The following is a 14,286-nucleotide window of genomic DNA, read 5'->3' on the forward strand; positions in this document are numbered from 1 at the left end:
AAAGATGAATTGGAAATTGGTGCTCAGGTTGTCTGAGACTTTAATCATTATCCTTCATTTATACTTTTTATTAACTGTTCATGCATCCAGAAGTATCTGGATAATTTTTTCTTTTGATGATATCGCAAAAAGTTAGTCGAATATTATGTGGGTGTATTGTATAATATTGAGTGGATGGATAAAATCAAGTCATAAATTATTTTTTTATCATGTAAAATTGGATTTTATAAGTGATTTAAAAAAAAAAAAAAAAAATTCAATTATAACTTCACTAGCAAATTTATCCCAAATTTAACGCGCATTTCCTTAAAAAGAAAAAGGGTAAAGTCCACTTAATTCTCTCAAATTATCACATCAATGACAATTTACCCCTATAAAATTTTCAATAAGACAAAAATACTTTTAAAATTTTGAAAAAATAAATAAATTTTAGTATTTTTGTTTCTATTTTAGTAAGAGTAATTTCGTTATTTTGTTAAAATTGGAGATACATTGTCATTATTTTGGTAGTTTGGGGGGTAAATTGTCGCAGTTGGTAGTTTGAAGGATAGATTGTTATTGAGGTAATAGTTTGAGGGAGTTAAATAGACTTTACCAACAAAAAAAGAAAAAAAGAAAAAAAAAGGGAGGTGCTAGCTAGCAAGTACAATTTTGTAAAAACATTAGTAGAATGTATCCGTTGAATAATTTAATTTCATAAAATGTGAACTCCACTGCATGGCCAAATTTCTTCCCTTTGAATCTTACACTCGTTGGCACAAAACATTGGTTTGGATAAATGAAGGAAAAGTACACTTATTTCCATTAAACTTTTAATTCTATTGCTATTATATCTTGCTCAAATTAAGAAAGATTGTGATTGACCCTCCAAACTATTAACATTTCACTTATAATTCCTTGTAGTTAGGGTTTTTGGTTAACTTGGATGACAACCGCGTTAAATGTCTATTATACTTATGGTGGGATATGTGAAAATACCAAATTATCCTTAAATTAAAGAAAAATTAAAATTAAAATCTCTGAGGGAAACCCATAGCAAGGTATCCTCTCAATGGAGACCCACGATCATGAACCCATGTACTAGTCTCCTTTCAATATAATGCTACACATACTTTCACTTTTGTACACTCAATTCCCCACACTTTTATAGGTGGCTTTTAAAACTACTTTGGATTAAAATTCATCACAAATCTAATGGTAATTTTAAAAGTTACTATGAGTATGGGGAATTGAGCGTGAAAAAGTGAAAAGTATGTATATATAAGGGTAATATTGTCTTTTTGGGTTACATGTATTTTTCGTCGGATTTAATAAAAAATTCTAATTGAGGGAACTAAGTAAGAGGGACAAGTAATTTAAGGGGTCAATTGCAACAATTTTTTTTTTTTTTTTTTAATAAAAAAATTAATTTAGAAAATATTACAATAGAGGTAAAGTTAAGTGAATTTCCCATGAATGAATATGCGGCAGTTGTTCTGAAAATTGAAATATATGAAGTAAAAGAGAACTGAGCAACTACTGTAACTTTACAATAATCACAAATCTCCTAGTCCTAGGTTATGCACTTATGTTAATTGGGATGATAAAACATCATTATTCTCTGCAATCTCTCTCTCTCTCTCTCTCTCTCTCTCTCTCTCTCCTGCTTTGTCTTGTCTCTCAAATCCAATCTCACTGTTTTTCAAGATAATGGCAACTCTAAGCCGTTAATTAATCACAATTTAAACTGAAACTATAAATGAATTTGCTTACTGTCCTTTAAGAATTATTTATTAATTAATTATCATTTTATGGCCTAAATTTTTGATTGGTGGTTGATTAATGGATTATTGTCCAATAAGAACCGCAAAAAAAAGAAAAAAAACCACGTAGGGTAGGGTTTAAGAGGCATCATTTTTTTCGTTCGTTCTAAAGCCCCGAGAAAGCAGAGCTGTTAAACCCTGAACCTCGAAAATTGTTGAAGAATCAACAAAGATGGACAAGACCATGCTGGCAGACTTGGACTCTCTTCCTGAAGAAGATAAGGCACGAATGTCTACCATGATCGACCAGCTTCAGATCCGCGACAGGTTCTCTCTCTCTTTCTCTGAACAATCCCAACAATTCTTAGGAGTATATATATATATGCACAATTGTTTCTTTATTTCTTAATTTGTTTCCTTATTGCCACTTCCATTTTCGTAAAATTTGAATTATTGGGATTTCTTTTGTTTTGTTTTTTGTTGGGCTTAAAGTATGAAGTTTGAAGAGACCAAACTCTGATTGTATTGAATTGATTAGTTGGTTTTAGTGATGATAATTTGGGGTGGAGAAAGGTGAATTAGTTATTGTTGTTTAGTTGAGGCATATATTTAGAAAGTTACCCAACTGCCCAGAGGATTAACTTGTTGATTGAAGTGCTCAATGGGAAATCAGGCTGATGCTCCTGTGGATATGGAAAAAAGCCAGTAGCGTAAGATAATTGGTGGGTTTTGGTGTTTGCCGTTAATTTTTGTTCTTGGGTTCGGTGATTTGTTTTAGATCTAAGTAGTCACATGTGAATGCTTCATTAGATTTGGGATTTTCAGGGCTAAACGTTGAGTTTGACATTCCAACTCGTCGAAGCTAGAATTATATGCTAAAAGAAAATTTAAAAATGTAGGAGCAGAGATTCAAAAGAATTTGGTAAAGTTATTTAATGGGTGATTAGTTTGTAAGAGTCTAAGAGACCAACAAAGAAAAACGATGGATGATTATCTTGTTGGGCAAATGATGGCAATTTTTTTAAGGGTTCCTACTGTGGTGTCCAAAAGGCGGAAAGTGTACGTTCTTCTTTAGGGCAATGAATGAAAACATATGAGGTAGAAAAATACTTGTTTGTCTATCTAGCTATTTGTCTTAAAGCTATTGAAGGAAGTCGGCAAAAAGAAGCTTTTAGATCATTCCATTTTGAGCTTATCTGTGCTATATTCTAAACTTTAAAATCTGATTTATCACATGTATGTTGATCAGTGAGCCAATGATACTCATTCAGAGAATCGAACAATTTGTGCACTGATAGTTTGACATGGTTTAGGTGTTAGTGGTCTAAGGATTGGTTAATATATCCATTAGCTAAACCCATTCTTACCCTGCTATTTGTTCTTGGATTTGTTCATACAAAACCAAAGGAAGCCTTTCTGGCATATGTTGCAGATATTCGATGGCATGCTCTTACTTTGTCTTTCCATTAAAAAGTCATCAATCTACTTGCTTTTTTGATGCACTTGTTTCTCTTACCTGATGTATCAGCCAATGGCATATGCCACAAATTGTTTACATATTTCTGACCTCTATCTTATGTCTGCTAATCTCTATAGCCCTGGTAAAGATTTGGTTATATTATTATATGCCAGAATTGTCTCAGGAATTAGTACATACTGATGCATTGCGTACAGACAGAATTTACCAAGAATGCTTCAAAACATAGACTAAGAAGCATTATTTTCCCAGACTACTGTAGATTTTATGTTGAACTTGTGCTGAGAGATGCCGTGCAGAGTGTTAACAGACTATGTCATTAATATGGCTGCTCTATTTAGCAGTTTGTTTTTAATACTTTCTAAAGGCCATGTACGGCAGAAGGCTTTCTCTTTGTTTGGTCATTCTTCCATTCTCAGATAATCCTAGCAACATGGAAATATGGGCAACTTATAGCAGTGGTTATAAGTTTTGGCTTCTGTACAATAGAATGCCTTGTCTTCTCTAGTTGCTTCAGTTTTGAATTCTAAGACTTGAGAATAAAAGAAAAAACACATTAGGATGTTCTAGGCCTCTGATTCTTTCATGTTGTCTTCTTGATCAAAACAAATTGCAGTCTTAGGATGTATAATTCATTGGTGGAGAGATGTTTTACGGACTGTGTGGACACCTTCCAGCGCAAATCCCTGACCAAGCAAGAGGAGACTTGTGTGCGTAGGTGTGCTGAGAAGTTCTTAAAGCACTCTATGCGTGTTGGCATGAGATTTGCGGAGCTAAACCAAGGAGCGGCTACAACAGATTAAGGCGTTTCTTAATAAGTCGGTGCATGGAACTCTTGTAACACACATATATGGTTTTATTACAAGTTCGATTCTTTTAGTCTTGGAACTAGAAATACATTCTATGTGTTAATTCTTCATGACAAGAAGACTGATTTGTTCGTTTATCCCTCACTCAGTTTTGCAATCAACAGGATATAAATGGATTTGATATATATATTTTAGTTATGTTGTTTATTCCATATAATCTGGGAAAGTAATGAATCCAAACTTAATTTGCATGCCTATCATTTCAGCTCATTAAGAGAATTCTAGTGTTGTCTTGCTCTACTGAACTAGCTGTGTCAGCAATTGCGTCAAGCCTGTTGAAGGCTCACAACTCACAAGTTAAGCATTTAGAATTAATGCTTAGGAAAATGATAATTCTCTGGACTAGGTAATCTCTCTTCGCATTCTTGATATTCAATCTAGTCCTACAATTTATTTGTTTATTTTTGAACTTTTTGGAGTTCATTGCAGCCATGAGAATGTTGATCTTGGCAACCATTACCAACTTGGTGCCATTCTAGTGTTAATTGTAGTACATGTGTTTGTAGCTGCAGAACTCATTGCTTAGGTGCTCTATTTTTCCCGTTTGCCCCTGCTCTTTGGATGATGATACTTTTCAAACGAACCTGTTTTATCAATAAATGTACAGTTTTTGTTACCGTTGAAGGGTCTGTGTTTTTTTTTTTTTTTTTTGTATAGCTTGAATGACAATGTTTAGGTTTCCAACTACTGTGTAAGACTTAATCCTTAAACCTCTGAACTGGACATCGGTTGTTGAAGATAACAACAGTTTAACAACATGTTTGTCGGAAGAGATTGGATTTGAAAATCATAAAGTATGCTAATTAATAATCATTCATCCAAAAGCATGTAACCGGAAAAATAATCTGAAGCGTAGTACACAAGTAAACGCCAGCCCAAAGATTATAGATAATTTACTCATTTTGGTGATTTTGACAATTGATAGTTTCTTGAAATTATTTAATATTGAGTTCTTTTGTTGTTTACAACGTAGTTTCAATCATCGAACTAGTTGTGTTCCAACTTATAAAAGATATTTTAGGCGTTGGTTAACTTGTTGCACAAGAGACTTAGGATTCAATTTTGCGGCTTGCCTATACTAAAGAAAGAGTTTTTATTAAAAAAAAAAAGGGGTGCAGATTGTATTTAAGGATTTTATTAAAAAATGAGAAAAAAAAAATTATCTTCCACTATATCTTTTACCCTAGGCGGGTTGGCTCAAGTGTAAGGGCCATTGTTTTTGTAGCTTTTTCATCCGGTTTAAGGTTCGAATCTTCTTGGGTATAAACAATTTCTTGGGGCTAGTTCGCTGGCAAAATCAGAGTATTACTCGATCTGTGTGGAGGAGACGCTTTGCATGGATCCAAGGTTTACTTGACAGAAGTGAGTACACAAAATGGCCTTACCTTGAAGGGTTTTTTTGCCATACAAAAAAAAATTATATGTTTAACCTAATAAACTAATCAAATAAATTGAAAAAGAAAAACTACTAACACCAAAGTAAGTCGAGACCTAAAGTTAATAATTGAAGATCATTTTAGTAAAGAATTTAGTTTGAGTTACATTAATTTCCAAAACTCTGTCCTTTCGAAACCCTTTCTTCATTTATTAATAATAATGACTAATTCGAGGGTCGGTTTAAACTGTTACTTCAGCGGGATAAAACTGTAATTTCTAGCTTGATTTGAGTTATGTAAAATCATATTGGATCGGAGGAAAAATATCTGGACATATTAATCAAATTCAAACCTCCTGATTAACTTGAGCCAATTTCTTGGTTTTTATTTTTTATTTTTTTGCATGTTCACACAAGGGAAGGAAGAGGAGAGATTCGAAACTAGTGATCTCCGCTTCATAAGACGTGTTTTTTTTTTTTTTTTTTTGACATGTCCACACAAGAAGGGGGAGGGAAGATTCGAACTAGTGACCTTCGCTTCATAAGACGTAATCTCCAGCTGATTGAGCACCCTTTGGGGACATGACGGATAGTTGTTGATGCTGATCCAATAGCACTTTTTCTTGTTTTTTTTTGGTTAATGATTCTCTGGATACCAGCTCTGATGTTATATGCTGCTACAACCGCTGAGATTTTGCCATTTGGAGTATGCCCCACAAGAAAGCCCACAAAGGAGAATCATGGGGAAAATAGTACCTTTTGCAACTTAAGGGTCGAGATTAAATCTTAAAAGAAGCCAGTGTGTCAAGACGATTATTAACCGTTGATGACTCGTGATCCAACGTCCAGCAGACTTTAATACCCTAAAACCCTCATCAATGTAGTTGAAACGTTTCTTTCTCAAACACAAAACCGACTTAAAGCCCCGAGCTTTAGTTTGCAATCCAACGGTCCGCAATTACCCGCGAACCGTGCCACCCATCCACAACCTCCAAACGTACTCGACATTTAACGCGGTGGCCTTAGAGTGCCGTTTGAGGTTCAAACTTTGTCCCCTAACGTTTAGATGGACCGTCAAAGGCCGTTAACCGATAGGGTTTTTTGTTTGTTTAAAAAAGCTCGCGAAGCAAACTCGACCTTCGATAACGGTAATAATTAACGGAGACGTCGGTGCCTCACATATTCGTTATATCTACGTACATATAAAATCTTATTCAATAATATTTCCTTTTACTTTCTTTTTCTCTTTGTTTCAACGGGCGAGGATTTTTCGAAACAAAAGCTCCTGGTTCTTTCTGAGAGCGAGTTTTCTTGGGCTCGAATTTATTGGTCTCTTCGATAAGCTCGATTTCGATTCCCGCCACTTCTCTACGGGAGGGGGTACTTTTACCTTCACAAATCAAAGTTTTTGTTTTGGTCTTTTTGTATTGCAAAACCGGTTTTTGTTTATTTTATTTTATTTTTATTTTTTTCTTCATATTTTTACAGTGGTTTTTTGATCGTGTAAACTTGTTTGCTGGAATCCCAAGAGCTCTGATTTGTGAAAGATTCATTGGTTTGTTCAGAAACCCTAGAATTCTCCGTTTCTTGTAGAGGATTATTGGTTTTACTCATGGGTTTTGATCTGATAACTGATTGTAAGATCTGGGTTTTGATTGTATTCGTCTTTGGCGGTGGGGGGTTTTGGAAATCTGGGCACGGGTGGGGTTTTTAGGGTTTTTGGTGATTATGATTTGTTTTGTCTTTCTTGGAACGGTTTGCTATACCTCTGTCTGTCTGTTTGTTTGTTTGTTTATTTACTTCTATTTTTGTTCATTTGGATGTTGGGTTTTATAGATGATTGTACTTGTAGAAGGATGAGATGGCTGAGATGAAATTGGAAGAGCGTTGTCTTGAGAATAAACAATCAACGGCTGCTTCGAGCTCCTCTGTATCCGAAGGCAGTGGTAGTGCAAATCTCAAGTCCCCGGGGACGTGTAGCCCGGCCCCAACATCACCGTCTCCTCGGTACTAGTTCTTGAATTCCTTTGCTTTTGCATTCAATTATAGCTATGTGATGCGCTGCTGCTCAAAAAGTGGGGTCAAATTGCTATGTTCAGTGTCTTGTATTGACTATGCTTAATCCAAATTTTCTTTTATCAGGCCTCTTAGAAAGCGTAAAATTGCTTTATGAATTAGGTTTCTCTGCTCTGCATATGGGCGAAGCTTTGTGACCATTCTAATAGGTTATTTTCATTGTAATCAGTTATCTGGCTAATGAGCTTAATTATGCGAATTTGTCCTTGCAGGAGGGCCACTGGCCCAATTAGACGAGCGAAGGGTGGTTGGACTGCACAGGAGGTTAGTATTTTTCATAGTTCTCTGAAGTCCGATAATTTATGGTCTAGAAACTTTTCATGTGTTCCTGTGGGTCAGCTAGCTTATGAAAGTGTGAGGTTGATCTAGGGCAGTTGTTTAGTCATCTTATGTGGAAAGACGTTATCTGGTGTTTGGTTTAGGAACGACTGGTTTACCACTGATGTTATCAGTAGCATACATATTGATTTGGAAGATCTTTGAAACCATATCCTATCACGTGGATGTAGCTCAGATCTGCTTGTGTTCACCCATATTCATTTGTTGTTGCAATGCTTTATGCAGCTGTTTTTTTATCATCTACCTTTCAGGGGTTGTGCTCATAATTACTAACAACAACGTCATTTTCTATAGGATGAGACGTTAAGGAATGCTGTTGCAGCTTTTAAGGGGAAGAGTTGGAAGAAAATAGGTTTCTTTCTTTCCTCACTAGTGCCTCTGATATTGGTTGTTCTGTGCTGCTTTAGTTGTGTGCAGTTCTGAAATGCAGCTGTTGGTCAGGAATTTTATTTTTACAAATTTCTGGTGGCCATTTTTGCCAAACTTAAGTAGCCAGAGATTCTGTTTGGAAAATGTGTGTACTTGAAGTACTTGAGAGTTTGAAAAATAGTGGACTTAAATGAATCATGAATTAATAGAGCTGGATGTCTGAATAACCTTACTTTGGTTTACCCACTTTCGAGACCTCCAAGCATTTGAAGCTAGTCCAATGTTTGTTACAGCATAAGAAGAAGCCCAAGTACTTGTCATGGAATTCAAATGGTTTGAGAAAGAAGTTTGTGCTACTATGGCAACCAGAGCTGAAGTTAGCAGAACATTTAAACAACCAAATTCTTTAGAAACAAGATTGAATTGGACAAATAGATAGATATTTTGTTGTTAAAAGTGGTTGAGCGTAGTCTTTTGTTTAAATAAAATCTAGTTAAAGGCCTGATGTATTTTAATATTAGTCATTAGATCGACACATAGCCTAAACTTTTTAACATCTAGTATTCATTATAAAGTAACGCTATTCTGCTTAAATTCATGAAACTGATCCAATGTGTGTTGCTACAATGTGTTTGCAGCTGAGTTTTTTCCTGATAGATCTGAAGTTCAATGTCTGCATCGATGGCAGAAAGTTCTAAATCCGGATCTTGTAAAAGGACCATGGACTCAAGAGGTTGGCTCCTGGTCTTTTTCTTTGTTTAATAGTTTTCCTTCTCGCATTTTGTGGTTCAAGCATTAAAGCTTTTGTTATTTGTGTGGCTTGTAGGAGGACGATAAAATCATTGAGCTGGTAACAAGATATGGGCCTACAAAATGGTCTTTGATTGCTAAGTCTTTGGCTGGTCGTATAGGGAAACAATGCCGAGAAAGGTAGCATTTTATCTGTGACTATAATTAGCTGTGTAATCTTGTTTAATATTTTCAGTTTGTATCCTCCTCCCCCCCCCCCCCCCCCCCCCCCCCCAAAAAAAAAAAAGAAAAAGAAAAAAAAAGATAAGGTCTTAGAAGTTATTTCTCCTGGTTTTATATGATGGGGGTGATCATGATTTAAAGTTTTATCACTATCTTCTTGATGGCGTTGATGTTTTAAATTTGATTTCATCATGATGAGCAAAGAAATGGTTAACTTCTGTTTGTACTTATGAAAGGAATGTTTCTGATTTCTTCAGGTGGCACAATCATTTGAATCCAGATATTAAAAAAGATGCTTGGACTTTAGATGAGGAATTAGCTCTCATGAAAGCCCACCGGATACATGGGAACAAATGGGCTGAAATAGCTAAGGTTCTATGTGGAAGGTACTGATTCTTGTTTGAGTTGTCACGTTTTTTATTTCCAATGAAATTGGGTGCTAAATTAAAGTATTAATAAGGTTGATCAAGCAAAACGGCCACAGTAAAATTTGCACATTCCCAATCTCATCACTCGTGGTAGAGTAAAAACTTCACATCTTCTGTACTTGCTCCTTCCCACCAGCTCATGTGCATACTCATTCTTGAAGCCAAGTGCTTTATTATTATTGGGGGGTAAATGGATGTGCAATGCAGATGAGATCGTTTCAAGGTCACACAAATGTGCTTTTCAGCTGAAGCCCTTAGAACAATATTTGAAGCCAATAAAAAAAGAATTGTTAATGAATGTGAATGATTTTTCTACTTTTATTTTTTATTATCTTAACCTAGATCCAATGCATCATCTCCAATATATAATCTATGGGAATGCTGTGAAAACAGGCTAACTTCATTTGCAGTATGTGTGCTTGAATGTATTAGTTTAAGTGAAGTCTTCTATATGACTTTCTTTATGCAGAACTGACAATGCTATAAAGAATCACTGGAATAGTTCCTTGAAGAAAAAGTTAGATTTCTATTTGGCTACTGGGAAACTTCCGCCACTTCCAAAGAATAGTCCCCAAAATGGTGCTAAAGACACGAATAGATCCACTGTAGCTAAAAACTTACCTCTTTGTTCAAATAAAGGCTCGGATTCAACTGCCCAATCATCATCAGGAACTACAGACATTTGTAAGACAAATGAAAATAGCAAGGATCAGTTAGTTTCCTCAGCTCCATCTCGTGACATGGCTGCTTCATTAAATGTCATTCCAAATAGTTCTGCTGATTCTGAATGTGAAGAATTCAAGGCAGGATCATCCAATATGGATCTTAGCTGCAGCAACTCAGGGTCAGTGCGAAATTTTGAGAATTCTGGAATCAACAGCGAGCCAAAGTTTGAGAATTGTGCAATCAACAGCAAGCTGAAGATTGACAATTGTGGAAACAACGATGAACCAATGGTTGAGAAATGTGGAACCAATATCAAAATTGATGAAGACAAAGTTATTGGAACACCTTTGTCACGTGAAACTCCAATATATGGTTCTTTGTACTATGAGCCACCACAGTTAGAAAGTTGTAATCCATTAGATTTTGATGTTCTGAACTCTAGCTGCATGCAGCATGAGTACAACTCGAGTCCGATTGTGTCTCCTATTAGTTTCTTCACTCCGCCTTGTGTGAAGGGTGGTCGTTTAAGCATTCCAAGTCCTGAGTCAATATTGAAAATGGCCGCTAAGAGCTTCCCCAATACTCCTTCCATATTAAGAAAGAGGAATACTGGAGGTCAAAAGCATCTGCATCCTAATAAAATTGCGAGAGCAGATGAGGAATCAGTTAAAAAAGTTGTATATGGTTCTGATGAACAGAGAAAAAGTAAGAACAGTTTGGAGAAGTCCGAGTGTCAAGATGAAAGTTTGTGTGAGAGTCCAGCTTCTCATGGGAACAGCATTATTGGGGCTAACGGTGAGGCTTTTAATGCATCTCCTCCATATCGGTTAAGATCCAAACGAACTGCTGTTTTGAAGTCAGTGGAGAAACAACTTGATTTCACATTTGAGAAAGAGAAGTGTGATGCTAATACCAAATCCATAGAATTATCCACAAATGGGAGCTCCCCTGTTACTGAAGATTGTTCGCATGCAACAAAGATTGGAGTGACCTAGGGCTTTAATCGTAAGTTCTTACTTCTCTAACCATTGTTCGTTAAGTTCTGGTCCATCCGATTCTTTTTTTGAACTACTATCTTCTCAAGTAATTAAATATTCCACTTTGGCTCCTTCCTTTGAATATTGATCATTTCAGTAGACATTGGAAACAAAAATGCATTTCTGTTTTGCTTCAGGATCAAAACTTGATCCTACACTGAGAAAGTCCTAATTCTTTGGATGAAAGATCTTGACGAGTCTGATAAATTTTCAGCTCATGACATATCTTCAAATGTGCTTGCTGAGTTGAATAAAGAAATCTTGATACATTATTTGCACAAATATGTAGGATATATGCAGGAGGCAGTTATCTTAATCATCTGGCATAGGGCCGAGACATGATAGTCTGTCATTTATGGTTTTGGGAGTATGGAGTTACTTTTTCCCAGTAACCACTCTATATGCCCCTTCACATCATTTCTCTTGCCCCTATGTTTTTTTTCCCCTTTGGAAGAAAAGCCCTTCAAACATAGGTTTTTTTTTTTCCTGAGATAACTGGGAAGAAGGAAGGGGTCAGTCCTTCAACATAGTTAATGTGTTGTAACATATACAAATCCTTGAAGGAAATTAAACTTGAACCGATATGTAAGAATTTTCATCTGTTACAATCTGTGGAAATCCAGGTACATAACTGTGGCTCCCTTTCTAAATGGACTAGTGACAGCTAGAATATAAAATAAGCGAATGGATCCTAGCTTGAAAAGTCTACCATGACTGGATTATTCTGTTCTAACATCAAGGTTAACTAGCTGGTTCGTGCTAAGTTTGCTGATTATTTGATATGGATTATAATCTTCTATCATCAAGCTTATCTTGAATTTGTTTGAACATATATTCTAAGGTTTTTGCTTATATATATTATGTTATACGATTTGAGGGTTTTGGGACAGAATTGATCCTAGAGTTGAGCACCCACCCCTTTAAATTCTTTGTTTCTTTGATATACATATCTCCATTGAGTTGGTGATGACATGAAACTATGAAGTATGAACACAGTTCTCATTTTTTTTTTTTGATAAGTTGAACACAGTTCTCATATATGTCTCTAATATGTTTTTTTTTTTTTTTTTTTTTTTTTTTTGTTCTTCTTGATTTAGGGATAAAGATTGGAAATATTTCGAATTTGGTTGACAGTTTCCTTCTATGCGACGATCAAATTTCACATTCTACAAAAGCTGCTCAAAAGCGACCAAATATTTTGGAAGTTGGATAACTTGATTGCTTGCTTGGAACATGAATAAATCTTCAATGGCATAATCATCTTGCAGATGCATGTTAGTAGGTACACGGACAATTTTTTTGGTCATACCCACAAAAGTGTGTGGCAGGAGGCTTCTGGTAAGTGTAGAATAAGAAGATAGGTCCCAAATTACCTGTGAAAATAGATTGACTGTACTGGATTTGTACAGATACCCCATCGTAAGAAAGGAAATGATGCTTGAAAACTTCGTTGTTCCCCCCTTCCATGTCTTGGATTCTTTTCTACATATATCTACAAGTGGAAGTAGCAATGTAATTGTACTCATAACTCATAAAACCTGTGTACTTCAAAAAATACAAGTCTGTCTTCTAATGGTGCGTACTGATTTGTCTTCCGAGTGGTAACTTTTCTTTTTTTTTTTAAGAACTTTTTTACTCTATTCTTTGAGCTCTTATCCTGAAAAATGTAATTTGACATCGAATGAAATTTAGGATGAAGTTTTCTTCGTGGAATTTTTTTTTTTCTTAACATAATCTATTAAATTGACATATATATGACTTTGGGGGCCTTGCCCACCCTTCCAAAGATTGTTTATTTCACTGTTTAGAACAACTTTGAATTTTTTTTTAAAGACCAAAAAAAAAAAAAAACCATAATCCAAAATGCCAAAAAGAAAATCCAATTTAGACAACAATCCTACTACAACTCTAAAAGGGATTCTCGAAAGTGAAGAAAGCAACCAGAGATACTACCAGCGAAGCTAGTTGTGGCAGCTCATTGTGGACGATGTGGATATTAATAAACAAAATCCATTTTAATTTGGCTTATGGCTAACTTATGAGAGAGTTGGGGAGACTAAGATGTAGTTGTACGGAATAAACAAAATCCATTTTAACTTAGCTTATGGCTAACTTATGAGAGAGTTGGGGAGACTAAGATGTAGTTGTATGGTGGCCGAAGAGACACCATTTGAGGTGGTGAGGCCAAGAATTACCAAAATAAGATATTTTTGAGGTTTAGATAGGCTCAACAAATGAGAGCCGTAAGTGTTGTAAACTTGTAATAGAGCATAAACCTCAAAGAAGGAAGCCCTATCCCTCGTAACCCTTTTCTCTCATTCAATTAAAAAAAAAAAAAAAAAAGAAGAAATGAGGAAGCCCTAGGTTATCTAAAAATTTGAAAAATGGAAAGCTTAAGTGACTAAATTAGAATTATTATTTATGGTTTAAAAATGGCAAGGATTAAATGATAAAATAAAATGAAATTATTAATTTGATTTAATTTATATCATATACATTGATTATTTGATAAAAAAAAAAAAATATACATAGATTATTTGTTAAAAGGGTTAAATAATTTACAAGTGAATGTGATTTGACCTAAAATGAAATAGACCCCATCGATTTTATAAAGTGCCGCATATGGTACTTGTGGATGTCTAATAAACGTAGTTGGTCATTTTGTCCAGTAATTTAACGGTGTGCCACATCAAATAAATCAATGATTGTGATGTGTCTCATGCCACATTAATATTATGTAAAAAAAAAAAAAAAATAGGGGGTGGTTCGACCACCCCCATTTGGCCAAAAGAGCACAATATTAATCTATTAAAAATTGATGAATACATAATAGATCACCACCTAATTTTTTTTTTTTTTTAAAAAAAAAATTAACGTAACAAATAAGACATGTGATGGTCATTAATTGGTTTAATGTGGCATGCCGTTAAATTATT

At 35.1% G+C, this 14,286-nt stretch overlaps 2 protein-coding genes across 7 annotated transcripts; both read left to right on the top strand.

Moving 5' to 3' along the window:
• The first annotated feature begins 1,880 nt into the window (after nt 1–1,880).
• Nucleotides 1,881–4,225, top strand: LOC132161761 (mitochondrial import inner membrane translocase subunit Tim9). Its single transcript, XM_059571943.2, has 2 exons — nt 1,881–2,069; nt 3,836–4,225. Exons 1-2 carry the CDS (start codon nt 1,975–1,977, stop codon nt 4,020–4,022), a joined length of 282 nt encoding a protein of 93 aa, XP_059427926.1. The 5' UTR covers nt 1,881–1,974; the 3' UTR covers nt 4,023–4,225.
• A 2,485-nt stretch (nt 4,226–6,710) lies between these two features.
• MYB3R-5 (myb domain protein 3r-5) lies at nt 6,711–12,930 on the top strand. 6 transcript variants are annotated; one of them, XM_059571973.2, is made up of 10 exons: nt 6,711–6,843; nt 6,952–7,018; nt 7,300–7,470; nt 7,752–7,803; nt 8,173–8,230; nt 8,886–8,980; nt 9,074–9,177; nt 9,477–9,605; nt 10,117–11,318; nt 12,448–12,930. In XM_059571973.2, the coding sequence occupies exons 3-9, from the start codon at nt 7,325–7,327 to the stop codon at nt 11,306–11,308; spliced, it is 1,776 nt and encodes a 591-aa protein (XP_059427956.1). In that variant the 5' UTR covers nt 6,711–6,843; nt 6,952–7,018; nt 7,300–7,324; the 3' UTR covers nt 11,309–11,318; nt 12,448–12,930. The 6 variants fall into 6 exon arrangements, with proteins under 6 accessions (XP_059427956.1, XP_059427958.1, XP_059427955.1 ...); XM_059571975.2 differs by having other exon boundaries at nt 7,316–7,470; XM_059571972.2 differs by lacking the exon at nt 6,952–7,018.
• Nucleotides 12,931–14,286: the final 1,356 nt, after the last annotated feature.

Source organism: Corylus avellana, chromosome 10 (genome assembly GCF_965113065.1).
Source record: "Corylus avellana chromosome 10, dhCorAvel1.hap1.2, whole genome shotgun sequence".
Classification (NCBI taxonomy): Eukaryota; Viridiplantae; Streptophyta; class Magnoliopsida; order Fagales; family Betulaceae; genus Corylus; species Corylus avellana.